Source organism: Rhineura floridana, chromosome 1, assembly GCF_030035675.1.
Source record: "Rhineura floridana isolate rRhiFlo1 chromosome 1, rRhiFlo1.hap2, whole genome shotgun sequence".
Classification (NCBI taxonomy): Eukaryota; Metazoa; Chordata; class Lepidosauria; order Squamata; family Rhineuridae; genus Rhineura; species Rhineura floridana.
Window position 1 is genome coordinate 225,836,198 of NC_084480.1, and position 13,760 is coordinate 225,849,957.

Consider the following 13,760-nt stretch of genomic DNA (forward strand, 5'->3'; position numbering starts at 1 on the left):
TATATGTAAAAGAATTCTGAGTGCATCAAGACTGCTAAGTGCCAAATTTTCAAAAGAATGCAAATACTCTATTAACCAGTTACTACTGACGTTGTTCCCCCCCCTCCAGTTTCCAGTATGAATGTTTGATAGGAATACTGGCACATGCACTTTAAACACTGTGCTCACTTTGGCAAACTCCCACTGACTAAAAGGAATCATACTCTGCTGAGAACTGAGTGAAAACAGAGTAAGGATTTTGAGATCTGGCCAATTCTGAGTATTGTCCCTGAAAACCATACTGGTAGCCCCCCAGTAACCCTAGACCTAGAAACTTGTTATTTTAATTTCCTGTTTAAAAAGCTAGCAAAGGACAAGGGAAAAAAGATACAGATGCCCTTTGGGTCATGCAATCTTACATGTAGCTACATCCCTACCCCTGTAAGAGTTCACAACTTTAGTGAGTATGTGGTAAGTATAATAAAAAGGAGGAAAGGAGATGAAAGGGAAGAAAGACAGACTTTTAAAAAAAGGAGGGGAGATGAAATCTTGCTTTAGAAAAGCCATCTTTGCAAAGGTCTGCTACTTGTTAAATCAGTAAGAATATCTGTCAGAGATATCCTGCTCTACCATTTGGCTGATGTCAAACCTAAACAAACCAGATCAGAAAACCAGCAAGTGGCAGAACATAAATGAAACGGGAGAAGACCAGTCTAACTGTAACTCGCATGGTTTGCTTGCTGATTTTTGGGGGAAGGGGGGACGAGGGAAATAGTGGCAATCACAGCAGTCATTTGCAGTACTAATGTCCAATTCAGCCTCCTTTCATTCTCCTGATTTAGGTGGTCAGAGTAGTTTCGTAGCCGACACAGGGAAGCTGTGCTGTTTAGCAGGCTGTTTAATGGGAAACTGGCAGTCTTATTTCTTTTCTAGATTTGGTTTGTCACTAGGTCTCCATTACATGCCACTCAGCTTTGATATCTTTGGACAGGACTGATCAAAAGATGTCATTTGACCTACACAGCATGGCAGAAACTTGGAGAAGTCTCATAAAGCGACACTCTGGCTGTAAATAAAATGACATTATTATTTCCTCTCTCCTATCATGTAGAAAAGCCAATTATGGTAATGCACTGCATGTCAATGAAAATACAGCAATCTTTTTGGAGCAGCTACTGCAGGCATCTGTGTTGCAACTCTTCTTCCTGTGAAAATTTGCCCCCTGGAAAATGAAGAGGAAGGAGGTGAGAGATGCCCTAAAGATTGTTCATAAAAATCCTGGATGGTTGTAAAAAATGCAAGTCATCAAAACAAATGGAAGTGCAAAATGCAAAAAGCTAAATTTCTAAATTATTGCGTAATTTAATCTTGAGTGATTTATATTCCATCACTGGAATAGTCAGTACACATCCTGCATCCTTAGCTTTTGACTGACAAGTAAAATGATTTATTATACTAATAAGTGCTATAATGCACATAGCTTTTGGAAAAGCAGTTTTAAAAAAGTATTTAGCCTTGAAATAGATCCCAAAGTTATACAGAGAGTTAAGGGCAAACATTCATCTTTTGGCTATTAACTATTTACAATGAAACACCGCATATAGTTTAGCATAAACATACTGCTCTGATTATTTTAACAACTGTGCATTTTTATCAGTTATTTGATCAGCAGCAGCAGCAGTAGAACCAGAATTTGATCCACTTGCATTAAAACAAGTATACTATGTAGCATGTGGTTGCATAGATGAGGAAAAAATGAGTCCCCACCCACTTTTACATTCACTTCTATGCTCTCATTGCTCTGTAGATATAAAAAAATAGTTTCTTCCATAACAGTATGTCTGCCTGAATATTCACTTGAAATTCAGCACATTTCACAAAACTACTGCTTTTTATACTGAAATTTGGGGACAGCCTTACAATTTTACAAAATTCACTTTCAGCTGGAGAAATTTGTAACATGGTGTTCTGATATAAATTAAGTTTCAGAATCTCTCCAAACGCATACATCTTGACATATTTTAATAAATAATGCAGTTCTTTCATTACTATTTCTACCATTAGTTATTTGCCACATGAATATATTATTCTTAATTCCATTTTACCAAAACCTTGTGACATAGGATTGGCTAAGAGATGGTGGCTTAGCCAAGGCTACCTAGTGAATTTCATGGCTTCAGTTCTATGGAATTTCAATATGGGCTTCCAAAGTCCCATGTTCAACTTCACCACCCTAGATCTTTAGCACCAATAGTGTTCCACGCTGATTAGTATCTGACTAGACCTATTAAAATCAATGGACTTAAGTAAGTCATTATTAAGTTACTACGATTGATGTAGGTGTACTTAAGAGCTGGAGCCCACTCTTAGGATTTTTAGAATTAGGGATTCTGTCCTTTGGCAAAGGTATATGTGTTTTCTAATATTACAAGACTGCAAGCACTATAGGTCCCTTAAGCAAAATGATGCTGCTTATTGTCTTCAAATGTACTGAATTAGTAATTAGTCAAAGTGGAAGTGAAACAAACCTGAGATCATGGGATGTACCAGTCTTTTGACATTCTGTCGCTGATAAAGTATAGGAAAGTAGAAAAATTCTATGAGTTGATGACGCAGTTGTCCCACTGAAGTAAAGTACAGATGGTCTTCAGGCAATGATCTAAGTACAGTTTGGGTCAGAATTATTTTAAGCTCAAGAATGGGGAAGTAAAATCACTTTAATATGAGTAAAACCCCCACACGAGAACAGGGAGTTGGTGTCATAGATGACACATGTATTTGTGTGGGACCAATAAGATAACTAGAAGTTGATCTCACTGGTGATACTACAGTGTGTTTGGTGAAGGCAATTGGAAAGGATATTTAATTGTGTCAGGGGAAACGATAAGGGATGGGTGAGAATTTTGATACAAATCACATTTTAAGCAGAATTTATCAAACTCGCACTTTCCAAATCAGTATGAGAATTGAAACACAGCCAACCTTAGAAATTTGCATTTATTAGAATTTTGTGATGCAGTTCGCCAACTAAACAATATTTACAAAAATGCATATAGGAGGGGAAAGCGTGCATAAAAATGAATATATGAGTGAAAATAACATGCAAAAACGCATTAGATAACAAGAAATGGATTGCAAAAAATGTGTACCTTTGTTAAACCTGCTTTCAAAAATGTGCTTATTAGGAGAAATTTGCACTAAAATATTGGAGAATTTTCATGAGGATTTTTTTTTAAAAAAATGCAAATTGCTGCAGAAATTGAGAGAACTGAATTTAAGACTGGAAAAATGAGAAACGGAGAAAACTGAAACTGACAGATCTTTCCATCCATGGAAATGATTGGGGTCTTCTCTTCAGAATCCTCATAAGCGGTCCCACCTCCAGGGGTGTAAAATGTCTTCTACTCTGATTTAATCTTGTAAGTATTTAAGTTCTGGCTGTGTGAGAAGGGTGTGAGAAGGTATTAGTCAGTTTTTCTTGCTAATTAACAAATGCCTCTATCAATCTTTGGCTGTCTCTGTGTTGGTTCAGTTAGTGTATTTGCTGAACCTCTCAGCTATGGAGTTGGGTTGTTGTTTGTTTCTGAAGCTGTGAGCCATTTGCAGCTTTTGAACAATCAATCACTTTAAACCCTATCATTACCCAGTGTAACTTTCCCTCTCCTTTGAACACCAGAGCCCTATGCCATAATCACAAGTTAAGTTACTTCTGAATCTCTCCGAATTCAGAACTAACTCCAAGTCTGAGGAAGCACTGGGCACGGTAGGGTCTGGTGGGCTCCTCCTCCAGCAGTCCTGGAAGCATTCAAAGGGCAACAAGACTCTGATCAGTGCTCTGACTAGTCAAGGAGGCTGGGTCTTTCTGCTGTGTATTTTTCCCACAATGCCCCTGGTATACCATTGTTCCAGGGCATTGTGGGATTTTTTTAAAATGATGACTCTACTTAGCCACATAGCATAGCTTGGAGCAATAGGTTGCAAACTTTTTTTAAAAGGAGGGGCAATGCAAGCAGTAGCAGCAGCAACAGGCACTGTTGGGGCTGTAGGGCCCTGGCAGCTGCCCAAAGATGCCAGGTGCTGATGCTGGCCCTGCTTGAGGTTCAAACAGTTTTTGGGACCTAATATATGGAAAACACAAGTCCAAAGCCCTGCTGATGTTATTCTTTGGATCCTAGCCTCATTTTTATATATTAATCTCTAAGAGACCTACATCTGGTCCATTACAAGATCGGGCTTCATAAAAGCCACATGCTGAGAACCAGTGTTCAGAGCAAACAGTTTAAGAAAATGGCTCCCATATATCTTAAATTCAATTTACTAAGCTATGTTGCTGATTCTTGCATTTTAGTTGTCATCATGTATTCCAATCAGGATGAATAATACAATAATAATAATAATAATAATAATAATAATAATAATAATAATAATACAATGCAGCAGTTAAAATTAAATCACAAAAGATTTGATCTTCAAATAAAAAATGTTTGCAAATTTGGATATAATCTGCTCACGCAAGTATAGGGACCAAGGGAAAAGGAGTTAACAGATTGTCAGTCAATATAAGCAAGGAGAATAAATTGCACACTCTAAGACCACATTCATACCATACATTTATTCCGCTATTATTCCACTGTAAACAGTTGTGGCTTCCCCCAAAATATCCTGGGAACTGTAGCTTGTTAAGGGTACTGAGCGTTGTTAGGAGACCCCTATTCCTCTCAAAGAGCTACAATTCCTAGAGGTTTCTGGAAAGAGGGACTAACTATCAAACCACTCTGACAATTGGTAACTATGTCCATCAGGACCACTGGTTGGATTCTGTCTTTGCAGTATTAGAATACATCTACCATTCCCACCTATGAGTTCTGTTACCTCCTAGAGCACTGTCATCTGATTACTACTGGATAAGCAAGGATATGTATGCCCCAACCATAGCAAGTTTTCTGATCTATGAAGACAGACAAGAAAGTCCTAGTATTACAACACTTATTTTCAATCTGATTAGGAAATTCTATAGGCCTACAGAAAGGACAGCATCACAGGCAAACATTAAAAGGTAAATTTTAAAAAAGGAAAAAAATCTACTTTTATGTCACTACTGTGAGGAAGGGAAGAGAATGGGACTTATATTTGAATGTTAAGTATTGCAATTCATGCCATACTGGCATTTTAAACAATGAATTAAGCTTTAACAAACATCTATAGCAGGAGTGGTCTGGAGAACCTGCGGCCTTCCAGATGTTGTTGGACTCCAACCCATATCTGCTCGAGCCAGCATGACCAGTGGTCAGGGAAGATGGGAGTTGTACTTCAACAACACCTAGAGGACTACAGGTTTCCTACTCCTGATCTAGAGGATTAATTACATGCTCAGAAAGCCCACACTCATGTAAGAATTCCACAAGACTGACATCAAAGTTAAATATTTATCTCCTGTGTACTGGCCCAAACACACACAACATTTGCACATCAGCAGTCCTTAGACTAGCTGGATATTGCACCCGTGTGCAAGCACTGCTAACATGTAAGTGAAATTGCACAGCAGTTAATTTCTGATCTTTTATCAGCAGATTCTATTCAATTCAGAGTTAATCAGGACTTTGGTTTGTTGCATACTAGCAGCGTTAAATTAGTATAGCATAACTAAAAACACAGCATCTGAGCAGGGACTACTGCTGTGAATGGATCACTCTGTCTATATATTGTATACAGTTGGTCCCACTGATACTTGTAGCATTCATGATCTTTTGGCCAAACTTCCTACATTTTTTTTTCTCTGTGGGCACATGCATGTGCACACCCACACACCATTTACCAAATGCATAGATATCTCTTCAGGCACCTGACAAAGTCAGCTCTAGTTTACGAAAGCTCATGACACAATAGATTTGTTAAGTCTTTAAGGTGCCATAAGACTCTTCGGAATTTTTACTGCAGCAGACTAATAAGGGTATTTAAGAACATATATGGGATGCACCTATGGGATGGCATGCAGGACAGAATCATTTAAATATGGTGCCCGATATGTAAGGCTCCTACATAGGTAAAGTCTTTTTGCAGTTCTGCAGCCAGCCAATATCACATCTAAAGACTTTTAAATATAATGAATGCAGAGTAACAAGGTCAAAACTAGCCAGCCAAAGAAAGCGATTTGGTAAACTTAGATCAATGAAAATTTGACTTTACTGTCAGAAGATTTTACACATGAATTGCTTTGGGGCATCTTTAATTTTATACTCTTTACTATGTGTGGCCAGTCATATTTTTATAGTCTCTTATCCCCTAATGGCAACTAACAGTAATCTAAGTGAGAACACACTGAGGATTTATATTGAAAATGACAAAACAGTGGGGACCAGAATGGCACTTATGTGTTCTTATAATTTTTTATTTAGACAGTGTATGTTTAGACATACAGTACTATTACATTCAGCATGTGTTGTGGTCTTCTAATCTATATTTAGGATCAAACTATCTATGATCCATCACTTTAAGCAGCATAAATCATTAACAAATGCAAACAGTAACAGAGTTTGTGTGTGATCAGCCTTAGGACCAGCCAGGGGTGCAAGTGGAAATTCAACTCTTTCCTATCTTTCACAATCCTCACATTTGCACTGTGAGGAAAGATCCCATAAGTGGCACCTGACCCCAATGGGGTGGTTTTGACTGAGACCATTGCAGGGATGGAAGGATTGGAAGGAGTTTCATCCCATACCCTAACCTCCACAGTCCCAAGACTGATTTTTTCCCCGGCAGCTGCTATTTGTTTTTCTAAAAAGATTCACACAGCTTAAAGTTATATATTTAGTGTCACATGTAGTTTGGTATTTAGGAGAATCCTTGAAAACCAGCCAACAATACCTGATTATGGCTGAGGTCTGAAAGTGCTTCCCTGTACTGAAGCTTTTCAGGACTCTAGTTCCCATTGCAGCCCCATGTGCCATAAAAAGCTGCTCCTGGAAGCTGGTGGATCCTCCAGAGCAGTTTGATGGAAACTAACAATCTAGTTTGATTCGACAGCACAATCCTACTATCCATGACTACTCAGAAATGTTACATTGATATTTGGGCTTAGGATTGCAACCTTAGGACTGTTTTTATGATTCTTAACATTTTGGGTTTTTTAAAAAATTATAGTACTTCAGTGATATCTCAGCAGTAGAATATGTATTATAATAAATAATCAAGTAACTCCCTCCATGTGTTTGCAAAAAAGTGCCTTAGGTGCACACAAGAGAGACTTTGGATTCCAGACTGTTCAGGTGAACAGCACCACATAAGTGAGCAAATATGCCTGTGGTCCATAGGTAAAACTCTTTATTGATATTAACAGATGTTATGTCTGATAAAGGGTTCATTCAGCCTGTGTGATGTCCCAAAGATACTGAATTCATTTCAAACAACAGTGTATGGCAAGATTTTAAAAAAACCCATGCATTATACTTTTTTGGTATAATAAGCGCAGCTACAACTTGATCATCCTAAGGCATGGTCTCAAGGCATATGAGGCCACCACTTTCCTGAAGCTAAGCAGTTTTGGGTCTGGTCACTTCCTGAATAGGTGACTACGTAGGAACCATATGTATGGCACCTTGAGTTGCATTATAGAAAAAAGGCAGGATATGAATGGGAGGAAACAAACAAACAAACAATCTGCGTGTGTAAGAAGGTGATTCACCATTCATTGCACTTATCTACTCCAGCAATTATCCGACAGTAAGACTCAAGCTGGAAGGTGATAATCATACATTTGGCATCACTTAAAATGATCATACCCCAAACCTGCCTAAATAATTAGAGTATAGAATAGTTGAAACATAAACAGATTGTTTTCACTCTGTCTTTGCAGCATTTGCTCTCACCTCACCCACCACCAAAAAGCTTTTTGCATATAGCTAAACACTATAGCTTCTGGTGACAAGAAACATGCTTATATGCCTATATTTTCCTACTCTTAGCAACAATGCCGATGGGTAATCATAAAATAAGCGCTTAAAATTCACCAAAACATTCCAGCACCAGTGGACCACAAAGCCTAAGAGCTCCTCCATGGTGCTTCAGGTTGCAGCCTGTGAACTGATTGCTTGTTCAGGAGTAATTCTGGAGTAGCTAGTTCCATAGTAACAAACATGTTTACTGTGTAAGAGTACAATAAAGATAACCCAGTACATAAATATCAAGAAAAGGTGAAAGATGGTAATCAGACTATATGTTTCTAATTGTTGTGCTCCTTCCTTTTGTGTGTGTGTGTACTGTGGCTTAGCCCCAATATCACTTTCAGCATTAAAAGACACATCAGAAACTCACAACTGATTGATTTCACCAACATCCAGCAATAAGCTTCCTTCTGGAAAGCCAGCAGGCCTCTATGTCCTGGAAAAATGCTAAAACTGTATGCTTAAAATAAGATTCATATATCATTTGAATACAAGCAAGCTAACTTTTAACTTTGAATTTAGGATTCTTATGAAATTAGGACTCTTTAGAGCAGCCTTGTAAATAAGTATGCAGATTGTTAGCTTGGAGTTGTTGTTTTTTCACTAGCTTGCCAAGAGGCTGGTAGCTTGTGTTCACATGCTGGCTGCCGAGGAGAGGAAGCCCGTTTGTTCACTACCACTATGGAAATGCAGAATATTAGCCTTTTAGCAGGCTAGTTAAAAAAAATTGCCTTCTAGCAAGAGGACTAGCAGAAAGGGACAAAGTTAAGGGGCAGATTTTTCTTCCTTCAGCCCTTAGTCAGCAAGCAGACTGGCAGAAGAGGGATGGAGAGATCACCCCCACTTCTACTAGCCTTCATACCTACCTGCATGAAATTCCTTGTCACCAATGGGGAAGCAGGCAAGTTGTTAAATACAAGGCTGTTGAAGAGTTACCATTACATAATAGTATCCAATATACAAGGACCTCCAAAACCTTATTTTAGTAATTCTTCGGTGTGCATACTTTGTACATAAAAAAGTTCAAACTTTGCTGATTAAGAAATGTTAACTGAAACATTACAAAAATAGCCACCTCCTCCTCACATGAACAAGTTTAAAGCAGTAGAACATTACAGAGAACCTCCAGCCCATTCTTTGGATCTATTTTTTATCCATCTTCCATAATTTTGACTGAATTATAAAATGTAGATTCTGACAAAGTTTATACATTCACATATTTAGCACACACACACACACACACACACACACACACAAATACTGTTGCCATGATAACCAATGACACCTTAAGGTGCAAAAAAATATCAATTAAAAATGTTCTCTTTAGCCATTCTTTGAAATATAACCTACTATGTCATTTAATTTTTGAAAACCTTTAAGGTCATGTAACATGCTTTCTCTGTCATTTGTAACTACATTAACTCAGTAGCCATACAACAGTGAAATTATGATAATAGGCTGCTAAAATGGGTCATGCAGACACTGCATTTCATGTTGGCTTCAAATAACAGTGAGAATATAGTCCAAATCAAATATGACAGTACAAAAGCACATGGTTTACTTTACTCAGGTCTCTGCCAGGAACTGGGAGGTGGAGGAGGTGGATGAAGGGAGAGGGAGGGGGCAGATGTGGATATCTACTACACTTTAAGAGGAACCATTTCATTTTCTACCCAGTATGACTGAACGATACCAGAAGGTGGCACAGTAAATTGGCCAATTTTAAACAAAAACATATCTGTTTAATAGTTCAGAACAAAGGAATGTCATTATTAGACTAAACCTACCCTCCTAAAATAAGCTGTGCAATATATAGTAAAAGAAAAAGGCAAATGGTATGTATGTTTGGGTATATACAGACAAAGTGAAATCCATTTGGCCATGATAAATATAGGTATATACACAAATATGTTTCAATTAAACAGCTTCTATAATAATGTTTTATTTTAAATAATGTGCAAAAGTAAAAACACAAAAAAATTAACTGTGACAAATGGAACCATTTATTTGCCGCCTTATTTTATGCTAAACATAAAATAAACAGTATAAATTCTGTTTATATTATTTCAACAGAATTTAGGAATGGGTTTCAGAATCTCCAATTACCCCAAATCCCAAAAATAAGATGTTGGTGTTTGAAGGTGTGTGAGAACAATTCTTAACAGATCAGGATTTCAGGAGTTACAGTTTGACAGACAGTTTGAAATGATATAGTCACCTTTCTCTCCTTCACAGCTCTTAGTCCAGGAAGGAACAGACAAGGGTCTGGGCATGAGATAGACAAAAACAGACTAGGGAGAAGAAAGAGTGGGTGGGGTTGACTTCCCCAAGTACGTTTTTTTTATTCAACCTCCCATGATCTAAATCCTGGTTCTGACCATCTGAGATATCCACATACTATGCAATACTGACATTGTAACATTAACTAGTGTCCTAGACTATGTGAAGGCTTAATTGATAGTATAGCATCCATATAGTGCTTACTTTGTAAGAAAGGATCCTAAAAAGCCCAGAAAAAAAAGAGACTTCACGGTAGCTTATCCAATTGGGAAAAACTGTTAGGGGAATCTGAAGAAAGCCACTAGAGATACTGTGACTGACCATTATGGCTGGGTGCCATGGCATCCTCTCTTTGAGGAGAGTGGTACACAAAAGCAAAGTGACATTGGCTACATAACAAAAGCAAACTGTATAGAAGAGACAATTGTTTGGATAATTATTTTAACAAGGGAGACATGCAACAAAACATTGCAGTGTATCATCACACCTAACAGGAATGGCCCTGTCCAACAGGAATTGGGTTCAGCCATGCCCTCCACCAGGGCCGGTTCTAAAGGGTGGCCAGGTGGGGCACTGGCCTGATGGCCCCTGAAGCTACAGGGGCCCCCTCAGCTGCCCCTCCACTCCCCTTCCACAATCCGCACCCCCCCACACACACACACCTACCTGTCTGCTGCCTTTTACCATTGCCCTTAATAAAGATGGCGGCCGTGGTTTCCCTAAGGTACTGAAGCCCCTGCCACCATCTTAGTTGATGGCAGAGCTGCACGCACATAGCACGCACACGTGCCATCAACAAAGATGGTGGTGGAGGCGTCATCCCCTTAGGGAAACCATGACCGCCATCTTCATTAAGGAAATGGTAAAAGACAGCAGACAGGTAGGTGGGGGCATGGGGGGCCTGCGTATGTGGGCCCACACATGTGTGCACATGTACACACACACACGCACACACACCGGGGCCCAGGGCAAGCTGATGCCCAAGGGCCCCGGCATTGCTGGAGCTGGCCCTGCCCTCCACCACAAGCTGTATGGGGCTGGATCAGGGCATTCCATTCTCTGCTCCCAGTTTTGTTTTTCTTTTCCGATTGTTGCTCAGCATTTCATGGTTACTGTGCACCCTCAGTCCTCACTGAGCAGGGATTTATTGGGTATGTGTGTGTGTGTTTAAAGAGTTTTCTGTAGTTCTGCAACTGTTGGGAGCTTCTCCAAGCATGGTGATGACTCACTTCTTGTTTATCAGGGGCTTAGTTTTGGCTCCATTTGTGACGCACTCACTACCTTGTTATTAAATGGGGGGAGCCAGCAGCTCCTTAAAATATATACATATTATGTATATTCAGACTTTTTTTGTTAAAACTCACATGCAGAGTGAGGCAGTTTAATTGCTTCAGTTGTGTTTCAGGTGTTGCATTGTGTGTGTTTCATAAAGGCTGCCAAAAGCCACTTTATAAGAGCCTGATAGGCAATATTTACTCTATATACACATTATCATACAGTTGATAAAAGGCATACAAGCCCCAGTCAAGACTGTGTTTGGGATAAACATCGTACTTATCTTCTGCTTCTAGGCTCTTTGAACCACTCAAATTGAATGAAAGTAGGATTTAACAGAACCAAACCACACTGGTCTTGAACTGCAAACATGGGGGTTATAGTAATGCAACAAAAATGCATAGCAAGTAGTCAATATGTAGTCCCCAAAGGACCTTTGTATAGTCTACAGTATCTTACTAGAATCACCATTTTTTATTTTTAAATGCAAGCCTCTAGCTATTATTATAAAGCTAGATTTGAAAATGAAATTTTTGAAATGCTAAAGGATCAGTAACAAAAAGGCAAGTGAAAAAAAAACCCAAATCCACATTCATTACATTTTTCAACTGTCCTTATTTCTATAAGTGCCATTTGCAGGAAATGTTTCATTGAAAATCCCTTACTGAAATAAAAGATATATTCCATTTCAGGAGACTTTGCTCAAAAATTGCCAGGAAACTGTGCCTCAAGTTCATATATCAAGATTGAAATTTGTCAAGGTTGAAAGTAACCATTTCAGAATGACAGTACTCTAGAATAAGCTCAACCTGTTCATGAGCTATAGCATGGCATCCACCATGTTCTTGATAATGACATTCAAATTACACTAATAATACAAAACTAAAATATGTACATTAGCTATGGCCCTCAAGCTTGCGGCATATTTCTGATGTGGCCCTCAGGACTGAAGACTTTGCTCCGTTCTTAATTTAGTAGATCAGAGTTTATTAGACCAACATCAATAGTGTAAAAGTAATCTTTCTTTTCTCTGCTTTCAGTTCTCCCACAGCCTGTATTTTTTAAAGAAAACTTTCCAGTATTAGGAATTTAGGAAAAGGTCATTTTGTTTTCCTCAATACCACACACACAAAAAATGGCATACTGAAATTTGACATATATGCAAATCAGCAAGGGAAAAAATGCAGTCTTGATTTTTCCTTTATGCTGCATCAGAATGAAATGCTGATATCTGAATATCATGACTAACAAAAAGAGACCTACTCTGAGGTTTAATTGGAAGGATGGAGGTAATGTACTGCACAGGGTAAGGTTATTGTTGCCACTCATATGACAGCAAAAAATGTGTACTTTCTTTAACAGATAAATCCAGTGTTGGTTGTACTTTATGAGTTAATGCAAAACATTATGAATGCAAATAAGGCTAAGAATACAAAAGAACATAGTGGTTACAATTAATTTTCTTGGTATAGAAAGTACATACACGACACAGAGGCTGGGGAGGGGAAAATAAGTTTTTCCCACTAGCTTTTCAATTGGTATAAATTCACAATACTGTATAGGGGTGTAATGCCTTGTTACAGTTTCAGAATTGATTTTGTTAATGTAATTATTTCTGAATGCTTCCATTTCAAAACACATGTTGGGCTATAAATACTTTGTAAGGGAAATATTGCAATCCTAAGCCCTTAAAATAGTCTAGTTTAACACCAAATAAAACAAAACAAACACTGTATGCAAGTGGCTCTCTTCTACCATTAATGAAATGCACAGCTTTTTGTTGAAGAGTCCAAAGTGTACATTACCTGAAAGACCGCCTGCTCCTGTATAGACCTAGAAGGTCAGATCACATGGGGAAAATCTACTCGTGATACTACACACTCAACAATATCATAGAGTGATGATCCAAAACAGGGCATTTTCTGCTATTGCCCCTGTACTATGGAATGGCCTTCCCTCTGGCATGGGTGATGCAGCAACCACCAGCTGCTTCAGACACCTTGTAAAGATTTGCCCAGCCTTTCCCTGCCCCGTAAGATTAAAATGTAAATGTTCTGCCTTCAAGTCGATTCCAACTTATGGCAACCCTATGAATAGGGTTTTCATGAGGGTGAGAGGCAGTGACTGGCCCAAGGTCACCTACTGAGCTTAATGGCTATGTGAGGATTCCAACCCTGGTCTCCCAGGTCGTAGTCCAACACCTTAACGACTACACCACACTGGCTCACCCATAAGATTAGATCCTGTTTTATGTGTTTGAACCTCCTGAATTCCTGTTTTATTAGT

General features: G+C 38.6%; 1 protein-coding gene across 4 annotated transcripts in view; it reads right to left on the bottom strand.

The window, feature by feature from the left end:
* Positions 1-13,760, bottom strand: part of TSHZ1 (teashirt zinc finger homeobox 1) — a 118,574-nt gene that overhangs the window by 20,049 nt on the left and 84,765 nt on the right. Inside the window, exon 2 of one of the 4 annotated variants that reach the window (XM_061594335.1) lies at positions 2,508-2,638. The exons of the other annotated variants lie outside the window; for them this stretch is intronic. Within the exon in view, the coding sequence (XP_061450319.1) occupies positions 2,508-2,517 (10 nt within the window). The 5' untranslated portion in view covers positions 2,518-2,638. The remainder of the gene's footprint in view (positions 1-2,507; positions 2,639-13,760) is intronic. 4 annotated transcript variants of the gene reach the window in all.